The sequence below is a fragment of the Semicossyphus pulcher genome, unplaced genomic scaffold (assembly GCF_022749685.1).
Source record: "Semicossyphus pulcher isolate SPU_LCO1_2020_fin unplaced genomic scaffold, fSemPul1.0.p SCAF_24, whole genome shotgun sequence".
In the NCBI taxonomy this organism is placed as follows: Eukaryota; Metazoa; Chordata; class Actinopteri; order Labriformes; family Labridae; genus Semicossyphus; species Semicossyphus pulcher.
The window spans coordinates 14961328-14973439 of NW_027211698.1; the positions used below are offsets into that span (position 1 = coordinate 14961328).

General features: G+C 41.8%; 1 protein-coding gene across 3 annotated transcripts; it reads right to left on the minus strand.

Annotated features, from left to right (window-relative positions):
* Nucleotides 1-28: 28 nt before the first annotated feature.
* Nucleotides 29-9433, minus strand: stat1a (signal transducer and activator of transcription 1a). 3 transcript variants are annotated; one of them, XM_069675390.1, is made up of 25 exons: nucleotides 9334-9433; nucleotides 7695-7822; nucleotides 7375-7519; nucleotides 7199-7294; nucleotides 6721-6807; nucleotides 6527-6605; nucleotides 6321-6412; nucleotides 6052-6203; nucleotides 5700-5858; nucleotides 5479-5571; nucleotides 5305-5364; nucleotides 5181-5201; nucleotides 4935-5025; nucleotides 4698-4739; nucleotides 4153-4242; nucleotides 3943-4041; nucleotides 3648-3783; nucleotides 3504-3559; nucleotides 3298-3389; nucleotides 3067-3206; nucleotides 2783-2971; nucleotides 2622-2700; nucleotides 2432-2528; nucleotides 2175-2216; nucleotides 29-1608 (listed from the first exon to the last, which is right to left on the minus strand). In XM_069675390.1, exons 2-25 carry the CDS (start codon nucleotides 7820-7822, stop codon nucleotides 1588-1590), a joined length of 2286 nt encoding a protein of 761 aa, XP_069531491.1. In that variant the 5' UTR covers nucleotides 9334-9433; the 3' UTR covers nucleotides 29-1587. The 3 variants fall into 3 exon arrangements, with proteins under 3 accessions (XP_069531491.1, XP_069531490.1, XP_069531492.1); XM_069675389.1 differs by having other exon boundaries at nucleotides 7695-7825; XM_069675391.1 differs by lacking the exon at nucleotides 2175-2216 and having other exon boundaries at nucleotides 7695-7825.
* Between the last annotated feature and the right edge of the window lie 2679 nt (nucleotides 9434-12112).

The following is a 12112-nucleotide window of genomic DNA, read 5'->3' on the forward strand; positions in this document are numbered from 1 at the left end:
CGAATGTCTGTTTTTGTAGTTTCTTTTGTTTGATTTATTAGAATCATTTTTGGGGCGATAGCAGGACAAAAGAATATAGACATTAAAATACGTAATTCCAATGCTCATGTGAATGAAATGCTAAAGAAACTTTGCAGAAATCACCTCCTAGTGATAACCAGGTGGAAAACATCAATCAGGGCTTCAATCCCAATCCCTCTTTAAATGTATTTGAGTTTATGGTAATATACATGTCCGTAACAAGCGTCTCTCAGTGGTGACTTGGACTGCATTTAAGGACAAATCAGATGAACTTCCTGTGTGTTAGATTTCATGTTATCATGCATGCTGTAAAACAGGGGTCTCCAACCCTGCTCCTGGAGAGCTACCCTCCTGCATGTTCTAGGTTTCTCTGTACTCGAACACACCTGATTCCAATGATCTGCTCGTTATCAACCAACTGAAGCGTCTCAGGGGATCGATAACGAGCAAAACATTGGAATCAGGTGTGTAGGGAGGAAGGCAGCTCTCCAGGAGCAGGGTTTGAGTCCCCTGCTGTAAAATACCTGCTGCTGTTACAAAGTGTCATCATTGCAAGGATTCTCCTCTCTCGCTTTAAAATCAGCAGCACACGCGTATCGACGACGTCACAGGTGCTTTTAGAATAAAGACAGAAATAAAGAGGTTTAATTGCTTTCCACTGTGACATCCCTCCTGAAAAGTGAAGCTAACGATACAAAGTTCAGACTGAGCGCTTCAGGAAACCTCCACGTTTATTGTGTAACACAAAGATGGTTTTTTCCCAGAAATAATAATTCATCCTTTTCATAAAGAGTGTCCCATGACTCGGCGTGTTTTCATAGTATTTCGGCTACAAGGACGGCATGCAGAATCACATTCTAAAATATCTCTGTTCGACACTTTAGATGAACATTTCACATTTAATAAAAGGAAAAGTACTTACAAACAGAAACACAGCAGGAACTTGATTTGAGCCCCATTCAGACTGGATTTATCATATTATTCTCCCTGAAGTAATGAGACCCAGTACGTCACCTTAAATGGATTATACGTCAGCTTCAGGTGTGGTCTACCGAGCTCCGTCTTTTTTAGCCTGTACTATTCTACACTTTACGTCCAATTAGCTGTTAGCAGCTCTTATTTACAGTGTACCCATTGAAGTACAGACGACTAACACTGAATTACTTTGATACTGAAGAAAACTCTGCTGATTCTCAGGCAAGTTCACGTATAAGATGCGTATTCATTCTTTGATTTCTGAGCTAATTTGTGGATGTTTTTTTCTCGGCAGCCTTCAGAGACAATGATATGATTTTACAGACATGCTGCTGTTTCAGTAAATATACAGTGAGCGATTTAGTCCCTACCACATCTGTGATTAATCTCATCCAAACAAGGCTTTAGTCTCTCTCCTTATTGTTCCTGCTAGGTGACTGCCTGTACCCAAACTTAGAAACTGAGGGTCTTAACTACACCGCAAACAGCAGATAAGATGATCGACGGGGATCTAACGACCTCTGGAGGAAAAAAATTACAGTATGAAGACGTGGATGAAGTGAAGAAACTCCTCAGTCCTCAGTTTTGGTCTTACTCCAAGTCTGAACTCATCTGGGAAGAGAAGAAGAACAGGGCAGCAGGTTAGTTCAATGTTTTTGTTCAGTAAGTGTTTTCTTCAGGAGGAAATAAGGAAGCGTTTACAAGGAGGGACAGGAAGAGCTTTCATAGCAGTACAAGTGGCTAAATGAGCCTTTGCATGCAGCTGCATCACAAAACAATGAACTGAATGTCAACGACAAATAAAATGCAGGATTAAATATTTATATCAGGGCTGCAACTGATTCATTCACTCATTTAGTCTACAAAATGTCAGAAAAAGAAAGATGAGTCCAAAACACAAATATATCAAGTTTACTATTAAAAAGAGAGAAAATTAATGTCACTTTTACATTCACGGTTAAATGTCATGCTTTAAAGGTGATACGGAGCATTGCACTCGCTCTCTGCAGGGTACCGATTTAATCTCAAAAGAGAGCAGAGCATTTAAAGTTCCCGGTCAGACCTGCAGAACAACAACACTTTAATAAGGGACCATGGTGTCAGGGCTAAAGGAAAGTGATGGTGAGCAGATGTTATGCACTATTCAGGGTACAGCAACAGATTAAAGCTGCGTCTACCTGATCGTCAAACTCTCCGAATCCAGAAATCAGATTGTTGGTCTGAGCGGAGCAGGAAGAAAAACAGACAGACATCAGGCAGAACAGAGCTAGCTTTACATTTTTAGGCTACTTTCTACTTCTCATCTACATCTCTGGTTTAAGTGTAATTCTTTTTAATTCTGTAAAAAAAACTGCAGGTTCTGGACAGCAGTATTTAAAGCAGCTCGCACAGCAGCAGTCTGTTTACTCGTGCAGCAGTACATCGCAGTACTCACCACAGCGTCGATGTCTCTGGGACTGACGTACTGCGACAAAGCCCTGTAGTCGTCAGGAGACATCGGCAGCATGTTGTCCTGCAGCCTGGACGGATGTCTGGACCAACAGATGAACCACATTAACCGTTACTAACTAAATATATCACTTACATGAAGCTCAATATGCTGTTCAGTGACGTTCTGTACTCACACTTCAGAGACAGAAATGAGCTCCGTCTTCATGTAGCCGCTCCGCTCTGGATTGTTCTCCACGTCCATTGGCTCTGAAGCTGTAGTCAAATAAACAAAGTTCATAAAAGTTGAATGAAGATGAATAAATGTATCTCTCACCACTGGAGCTGTGTGACTTACTTTCTGTGGGTTTGGGGTAGTACTTCCCGAAGGCCTTGTCTTTGGCGATGTTGGGGTAGAGGAAGCGGAGCGGGTTCTCGGGGATGTTCTCGGCGGCCATCACTTTGTAGGTGCGGATGATGTCGGGCAGAGAGACGGCGGACAGCTCCTTCTTTGTGTACGGCTCCACCGAGTGGAAGAGTGGCTTGTCTGTGTTCAGACAGATGGTAGATAATTGTTCAACTCTCTTCCCCTCACATGATTTTTCTATATCACAGTATGAAGTCTACTCTCCCGTCACTCACTGTGGACGTCGTACTCGATCCAGGTGAAGGTGATGGCTCCCTCTCTGCTGCTCTCACTGAACCGGAGCAGGAAGGTCCCGGGACACTTATCGCTCAGCAGAGCCCGCTCCCGCTCCTTACTGATGAAGCCCATGATGCAGCTAGACACGGAAAAAGAAACATTCACTAATCTCATCTGCATGTCTCAGAAAAGTTAACTCCTCAAGCCGTGGACGTTGTGGAAACACTGACCCGTCGTTCCAGAGGGACAGCAGGTGTCTCTTAATCACATCCAGGATTCCTTCGATCCACAACCAGAAGGGAAACGCTTTCTCGTTGGCGCTCTGCTGACAGAAACAGATGTTAGGTTTAAAAAGATAAGGTGTAATTACTGCACAGACAAACCAGAAGGAAGACATTTAAAAGCAGACACGTGAATCACAGGCTGACGGGCTCACCTTGCAGAACTTGGTCCAGGGTATTTGTCCATCTGGGTTCCTCTGGGCTTTGGCTCCTGCAGGTAAAACATTCAGATTTAACTTAAAGGGTCAACCAGGTGTTTCATCTTTAACAGTTTAGCGTTTTTGTGTTGCTTTTCCTACCGAGCAGCTTGTCAGCCAGCATGTTGAGCTGCTCCTGGTTCAGGCCTCGCTTGGTGACGGAGGAGAACTGCCAGCTGAGGACCTCCGACAGCTGAGACCACTTGGCCGGCGGAGGGCTGAGGAAGAACTTCAGATTCTGAGGACGAGGAGAGGAATGAAGAGGAGACGAGAAAAGACACAAGTAGGAATTTAATTGACAGAATATAGGACGTTAATCATATCTGATGCTGTATTTTATGCATGTACCTATATATCCTGTGTGTGTGTGTGTGTGTGTGTGTGTGTGCGCGCTCACCTTGGGCTCGGTGGTCAGCATGTTGTACCAGAGGATGGAGGCCCAGCCGCTGGGCAGCTGACAGACGTTAGAGATGACGACAACAGGCAGGGACATGGCCTACAACAACAACAACAACATGTGAACACCTGGAAACATGAAATAATCGTGAACAAACGAGTCATTCATCTTTTTGCGTCTGTGTAATCTTTGTGATTGTGTGACTGTCACCTCCAGTTTGATGTCCAGTCCCGACTGGTTGAGCTGCAGCTCGGACTCGAAGCTGAGCGAGTGAAGCTCCTCGGTGACGATCAGAGGACCCTGAGTGATCACACACACACACACACACACACACACACACACACACACACACACACACACACACACACACACACACACACACACACACACACACACACACACACACACACACACACACCAATGGGCTTACATATAACTTGAACACACACAATGAAACTAGACAAACACTCGGAAACACAAGGAGATAATTAAAATTAAGAGGATTCTGTAAAAGATAAATCATACGTAGTTTATATTTAAGTGCTTTCATGCAGTTATTTTGCCTCTTTTAGGCCTAAAATTGCCCCAAAAAACTCATCAAACTGAATCGACTGAAACCGTTGTGCAGCCTCTGACAGCCCCTCCCTGTCATCACGATCATGGGTAAATCTTTGTCGCTTGAGATAACAGGATAACTTTCTTATTTATTCATGCCAACATATTTCTCTTGACGAGATCATCGCTGAGGCTCTTACCTCGTTCGTCCGGTTGCCTGCAACTTTCTGCTCCTTCAGTTGCTGCGTGAAAAAACAAGAAGACAGAGAAATAAAGTTTATGAAAGTTTCAATTCGAATCCTCATAATACAAAGGCTGTCAACTGAGCTGGCTTTAAACTGTCAAACTATTACATGAAGCACGATTATCCTCTTCATTCTGATGCGTAAAAGAAAAGCAAACCTCCTTAAGAACATCATTTGTTAAAGCAGCCTCACCAGATGTCTGAACTCTGCTGCCAGGCTGCCGTTCGACTCCTCCATGTTCATCACTTTGGTGTTTGTTCCCAAAATGTTGAACTTCCGAAACCTGACATCAGACACGACATCAATGAACTGATAATTAGGAGCGTTAAAGGTCAACATTTATGGACATTCTCCAGAAGATGAAGAATACTTGACATTTCTCAATAATGGTATTTAAAAAGAACATTCATGTTTTCAAATGTTGGTTTTGAGACGTACCCTTTCTTCTCTGTGACATCTCTGAGGGGAGAAAAATCATTATTTGTAGATTTAACAACACGTTCAAAAGCATGCAGTTATCAACAGTATCCAGCAGGTGAATCAAACTGTGACCACAGCTTACTTATCAAACATAGCTTTGACTTTGAGCTGGTAGTTAAACTCCTGCAGCTTCACCAGGAACCTGAACAGAAAGACAGACAAAAGGAGGATAATGAGACAGTTGATACACATCTGCAGAGCAAGCCTTAACAACAGGACTAATATTTTACTTCTGCTATAATATATTCTTTCTTACCGGAGTTTCACAGTGAACTGGACGCCTGTTTTCAGCACCAGGGGTCTCTGTGGGTGGGTGGGCATACAGGGCTGCCTCTCTACAACCAGGGAGCTACACGCACACACACACACAGGTGAAAGAGGAGAAGAGAGAAGACAAAACATTAACAAGAAGAAAAAGCTTGACAACAGGCTAAGATACCTTTTCTAATTGATAATAAATTATGAGAGGTTCCTTACTTGGAGAGGAGGTTCTTGAGGAGATCCAGAGCTCGGGCCTCCAGGTGAGCTTTTTTCTGTGTGATGGGGTCGTTGTCATAGGTGAACTTCTGCTCCAACTCCTGCAGCTTCTTCAGGTGCTGACGGACCTGCTGCAGACTCTCTGCCACTGCTGTGAACCTGCAGGAGGAGGGAGGAGGAGGGTGTAGAGTTAGGGTGGTAATGCCTCACTCAGAGTCATTAAATGGACTTCAGACTTGAAGTTTGGTGGGTCACTGTTTGTTTAATGTCCAGCTCAACACGCAGCCCCTCAGGGTATTGTCCTGACATTTCCAGGAGTGCAGCGGATGTGTGAAAGGGGCTGAAGTCTCACCAGTTCTGCAGCTGGTCCACGCAGGCGTTGGGCGGCCCGCCGATACAGGCGATCTGCTGCCGCAGCTTCCACTCCGGCAGCTCCTCAGAGATCAGGTCCGACAGCAACGCCATAGTGACGTTCAGGAGGTCCGACAGCTGGGTCACCACGTCCTGGAGGACACAAGGTGAGGAGGAAGAGAAGGAGAGTAAGGAGAAATTAAAAGACCAGATTTTCTATTGTTTCAGGCTATTATGAAGTTTATTTTTCCAGAGTCTCTCTCTGCTCACCTGTCGTTTGGCTTTCAGTTCAAAACACATCCTCCCAACATTCATCTTCTCTTTCTCCAGCTCTTTTTGTGTCATGCCGTTCATTTCATTTTCTGCAAAATTTGAGATAAAAATTCAAAATCACAGTTTATCAAACCAGCTTTACATCAAAGAGCCAACAGGAGTGGATCCGAAAATGAGGCCGTGTTTAAAGACATTTGTCACACCTCTGTTCTTCAGTGTGTTGATTTGAAAGTCGTAGTCGTCCTGCAGATCCTCCAGGTTTTTAATGTTTTGATCTGCAACCTTGAAGAGGAAGATTCCAGAACAAATGGATCAATGAAAGACATTTATGCAGTGATGTCAGGCCGGAACATAAATCTGTGACTGTAGTAAGATCTGATCCTCAGGTGCATCATACCTGGACTCTGTCTTTCATCTCCTTCACTTTGTTGTCCAGCTTCTGTTTCTCCACCACCATGGCCGACACCGTCCCCTCTCCCTCCGGCTGCAGACAGGAAAATAACATGTTAGTTAAACTGTCTCTTTGGAGCAGTTAGATGTGTCGAGTATTCACTTTTACAAGCATTTATTAACTGTATTATTGTCTCTTACTGATGTTTGTCTGCTGGCCTGCTGTGCACTGATTAGAAGTTTAATTAAAATGAACAGAAGTGTACAAATTGATTTATTAATTGTCAAGTTAAAGAGCAATTTAATTATAGGGGATTGAAACGCCTGTAAAGAGCATATTGATCCATTCATGCATGAATTACAGGAAAATCTCTCATGATGAATAGATTTAAAGCAATACATAATGTACTTTGAATATTTTACTTTATTAAATTAAAATCGATCAGTTCATTTATTAAAAAGATGCACTGAGCTGCAGGTTTTACCTCGGCGCTCTTTGCTCCAGCCAGGATCTTCTGCTCCTCCCTCAGGTTTCTGGAGATGATCATGGCCATGTGGACCGGATCTTCCTGGAACCGATCCTGCAGAGACAATCGCTCAACATTTAGAGTTTATCATCAACGTTTATATAATAACGACTACATAAAGTCTGGGGTCTGACCTGCAGGTTCCTCTTGATCTTGCGGATGTTATGCTGCAGCAGGAAGTTGTTCTCCAAGGCGAAGCGGCTGTGTTGGTCGTCCAGCTGAGCCAGGAGGTCGTGGAACCGAACCGTGGCCAGAGAGTCCTGCATCGCCACCGTGTCCCTGAGGAGGCACAGAACACAGGATACTACAGATGCAACATTTTCAAGAGAGAAAAAGGTCGAATGTCTTCTTCTGTCATTCATAAAAAACCTTTTCAAATGAGGCTTTGATCTGAGTTTTGTAAAGTCAAAAACTATTTAAAGGGCAACCAGTCACTCAGTGTTCGTGTCCTCACCAGTCGATGCTCTCGATCCACTTGCTCAGGTACTGTCTGATGTCCATGGGGAACGAGTCATCATACAGCTGGTCCACCTGCTCCAGGTACTTGCAGTCTAGCATCTGGAGCTGGAGCCACTGCGCCATCTCCTGGTGAAGCAGAGGCACTTCATGGGGGTTCAAGGTTCCAACTTTGAGGTTTATTCAGGTAAAAAGTTACAGCCTGACCATCGATGATGCATTTAAAGTAGAACTTGGAAGAGAAATGTGAAAGTATTTATGATTGAATGCAATGATCTGTTATTGCTGTGGTTTGACACATGTCTCAACATGATAGTATTTCACATTTCTGATGTTGCAACTGCCTTCTTCCTTCTCTATTTTACTTTTGCTTTGTGTGTCTGCTCCCTCCTCGTCTCCGCTCTAATCAGCTAAGTTTCATCTAATCCCTAAAGTCACCGTAGACACACAGGATGAAAGAATAATACAATAATAGACTCAATGTTTTGCACAAGGGAACCTCAACAGAGTGAGAGGTTTGAAGCCTGTTTCCTTTACTCCATCAGTGCAGCTGCTCGTTTACAGATCAAGAAATCGGAAATGATAAGTGCTGACTAGATAATTATTCTGGGCCAAGTCCCTCCTCCTCCTCCTCCTCCTCCTCCTCCTCCTCGACTCGGTGCTGAGAAAAATATAAATGTAAAACTAAGAAGTTAAATCTGTCAAAGTAGGGGTTAATTCACCTTTAGATAAAAAGATAGACGTCAGAAAGGGTGAAAATGCGTTCCCTGTCACCAGAAGTGTCCTGCACCTCAGGTTTTTGAATTGCAATAAAAATGCTTATTTGATAGAAAATCCATAATATGGAGGGAAAAAAGGTTCAATTAGAAAGATCAATATAAAACAAGACATGAAGAGAGATGTGAATTTGAGTCAGTGTATTTAAAAGCTGCACATAGTTGCAGTTGAATTACAATCGGTTAAATAAACATACTTCTTCAGCTAAAAGAGATTTTTTTAAGGTTGTTTTTGCATCAAACCATATTTTAATATTTGTTCAAAGTTAACAATATTATTAGTATTTTATTATAAGCTGGCCAAGGTGACTACAGGAGGGAAGTCATAGGTTTCATTTTCCCCACAGCCTACATCAGAAATCCTCCCTCCACACCTTCAGCCATCCAAATTGTTGGAAACCAAATCACTTCCAGAAATGTGACATTTAAAGGATTTCCTCTATATCGCCATAAATACCGGCGCCACAACAAAACTCAACTATTTAACTTTAATTATTATTAAGTGATGAATTCGGCTTACGTGTGATTCACCTATCTGGACATTTGGGACAGGTAGGCAGGTAGGCAGGTAATAACGTTCCTGACTTCAAGTTGTGGGCGGTGACGAATAGCTTAAAGCACCATAAAGTTACATTTGAGTTTAAATAATTTTGGTTGACATATAGTGAAAGCTAACGACAAGAACCAATCTTCAGTGCTTATCTAAGAGTCGTTTTTCATTAAAAATTATCATCTAGCAACACAAAGATCAACAACTCAAATTCTAGGTCAGTGTGGCGTCAGTGCATCCTATTACGAGAACAAATAGCGGATTTGAGCGACATATTGTCAGAGCAGGAGAAAGCAGGTGAATAAACTTACCTTAAGTTTAAGAGGAAACGTGTACAGAAATGTAGTTTTATTCCTTAAAGGAAATCCTGCAGCTATTGTGTCGGTCTGCTTCTCGGTCTTCTTCTGCTAATGTAGTGTAGTGAAGTGTATTACTGTGCGGAAACGGCGACAGCCAATCATCGCTCAAGCTTTGTTACATGTGCCCGCCCCTTCTTTTTTACAGCCAATGAAAACGATGGAAATTGGCTGTTCTGTCAGTTAGCAAGCTCACCCATAATAACTACTGTACACAGTGTGTTTTTCATGTACAGTTATGAGGCTGAGCGCGAGATAAAGGAAAACACTGTTGCTGTATTTATTCTTCGTTGACTCTAAGGGATGTGAACTATGAGTAAAATGTATTCAAAGAATAAGAACAAACATAAAGCCAATGTTTAAGGGAGGAAAGCCAATAAGCAGAAGAGCCTACAGTGACCACGTGTTTTCAGAGAAACAGAAAGTAACTCAGACACCTACAACTCTGAAACTGAAACTTATCATTAGAAAACTTTAACTTTAAACAATGATCAATTCTTCCAAATCATATGATTGAAAAATAAGATTTTATCTTTACATGATGAAGATATGTGTTTATGTGTCAGATATGACCCCAATAACAACTGTGACTACATTTCCAATCTTTGGTTCAATCAGCTGCATGGGTGACAAGATTAAAAAGAAGAGCATAACAAAGAAACATTTCTCTTAAAGTTTGATTTTTAAATGTTTTTTACGTTATTTTTATGTGTGACACATCCCCTTCTGTTTCCCATTTGTGCTGAATAATTAAGTAACTAAAACCATATGAGAACCAGAAACTTCTATGTGGGACACAGGTGGACATAGCTTTATTTTCCAAAAGGTTCGTAAGGGACTACAGTACTTCTTTTTACTTAATTTGGTTGTTGGACAAGAAAATAGCTTCTAATACAGAGTACAAACAACGCATAAAAATGTAATATTTACAAATGTATCCAAAACTGTTAGTTTGATAAAAATGCATCATAATACTGTTATTCATTGATATAAGTGAGTAATAATTCTTTAACTGTCACAAGCTATATGTTGTGGGAACATGTCAGAGAATTCTTCAAAATTCAGACATTTAAAGCACTCATGAGAATCCAACTACAGACAGAGTGCACAAAACAACAGGAGTAACAACAAAGGGACAGGTGGCATAATTAAAGGTCTTTCAAAGGCCATGTCTATATTTAATTTGAAAATAATGCACATTGGCGCCACCATGTGGCGGAAATAGATAGCAATTTATTAGATATTTAAAGGACTTCTTTTTCAGCCTACTCCTGTGTGAAGCTGATCTCACACAGCACCCATAGCAGATAAACAGTAATAAAAACACCGGCTTTATAGGACCACCTACGTGTTTTATTATTATTAATATTATTGTTTGGTTATCTGGAAATAAACTGCAACAAACAAGCTTTCTGCTTCATTCTCAACATCAATATGAATCTATCATCAATTTTCTTAAAGTAACATTTCATAATCCAGATAATATCTACAGTGACATGTTATTTATTTGTTTTATTAACATCTAAAATCTCACAAAGTGGAATAATTCTGCTTTTCTGCAAAGCAAATCTTTGAATAAAACTGTTGAAACAATAAAAGTGCTTAAAGATCTGACCCTTTTTCTGCAGAAAAGCGACACGATGTGCGCCATATAACATGCATGGACATTTTGTTCACTGTGCAGAATCACAAACATGAAACTGTCGCTTGTGGACGTTCTGTTCCAACAGCAGAACAAAGACTTTTGGGTCAGAAACCCCCGTGAAGCACATCAACAGTGAGGACATCTGCACTCGGCTTCAAATTGAGATCAAACCTCCCTCTGAGATCACAGTTCCTGCCCTCACATCGTGATCAGCTGATGGATACAAAACTGTGCGGGCAGTTTATGCACTGTTTTAAAAGTCAGAGATCTTTTAGGTCTGAAAGAAGGATCAGATTTTCTTAATGGAAGCAGGTTTGGGTCGTGGTTCGCACATCAGTGTGATATTGCTCCAAAACCTTTTTTACCACCACCATCATTTTCAAAACACCTCAACTTAAAGCTTGAGAAAGTTTTTAAGATCCTTCCGCTGCAGTCCTTCTAATGTCCACTAGATGTTGCTCCATGCTGACAATTACAGGAAAACCAGGAATATTGTTTTGTCCATATGAGGATATAAAGATTCTCTGTGGCTGTTAAGGGCTTTGGAAAAGCTATCTAGGGGATGCACTGGTACCTTTTAATGAACGCTATATAGGCTAAGGCTCATTAGCACCCCAGCCTGGTTTTGATTCTTCACCAGACCCTTTGCTGCATGCCACCCCCTCTCTCTCCCTCCCTCCCCCACCTTTCCTGTCTTCTTTTTCCTGACAGAAATTCCCCAAAATGTTCTCTAAAGATTGAAGAAGATCAAGAAACAGAAAACCTCCATGTGCTTGTCAACTTCATCCATTAACTCTAAGCATAAACAACTGGATATGTTAAGTCATGATGCTACAAGAGAAGACAGAGCGGCCATCACAGAGTCAAATTATAACCCTCCACATGTTTAATGCTCATCTCTTTAAAAAACAGTCACATCACTGTGATGCTCTTGAGCACAGATCACAGCGAGGAGTTTGCAAACAAGCTTTGGGAGAAAGGAAGGGCGATCTGTCAGCTCAGAGTCATCAGGTTCATGTTTTTCAAAATAAAGGCACACATGGAAGACACCCTGCAGGGTTTGTTCTGGTCAAGGCTCAAGTCAGGACA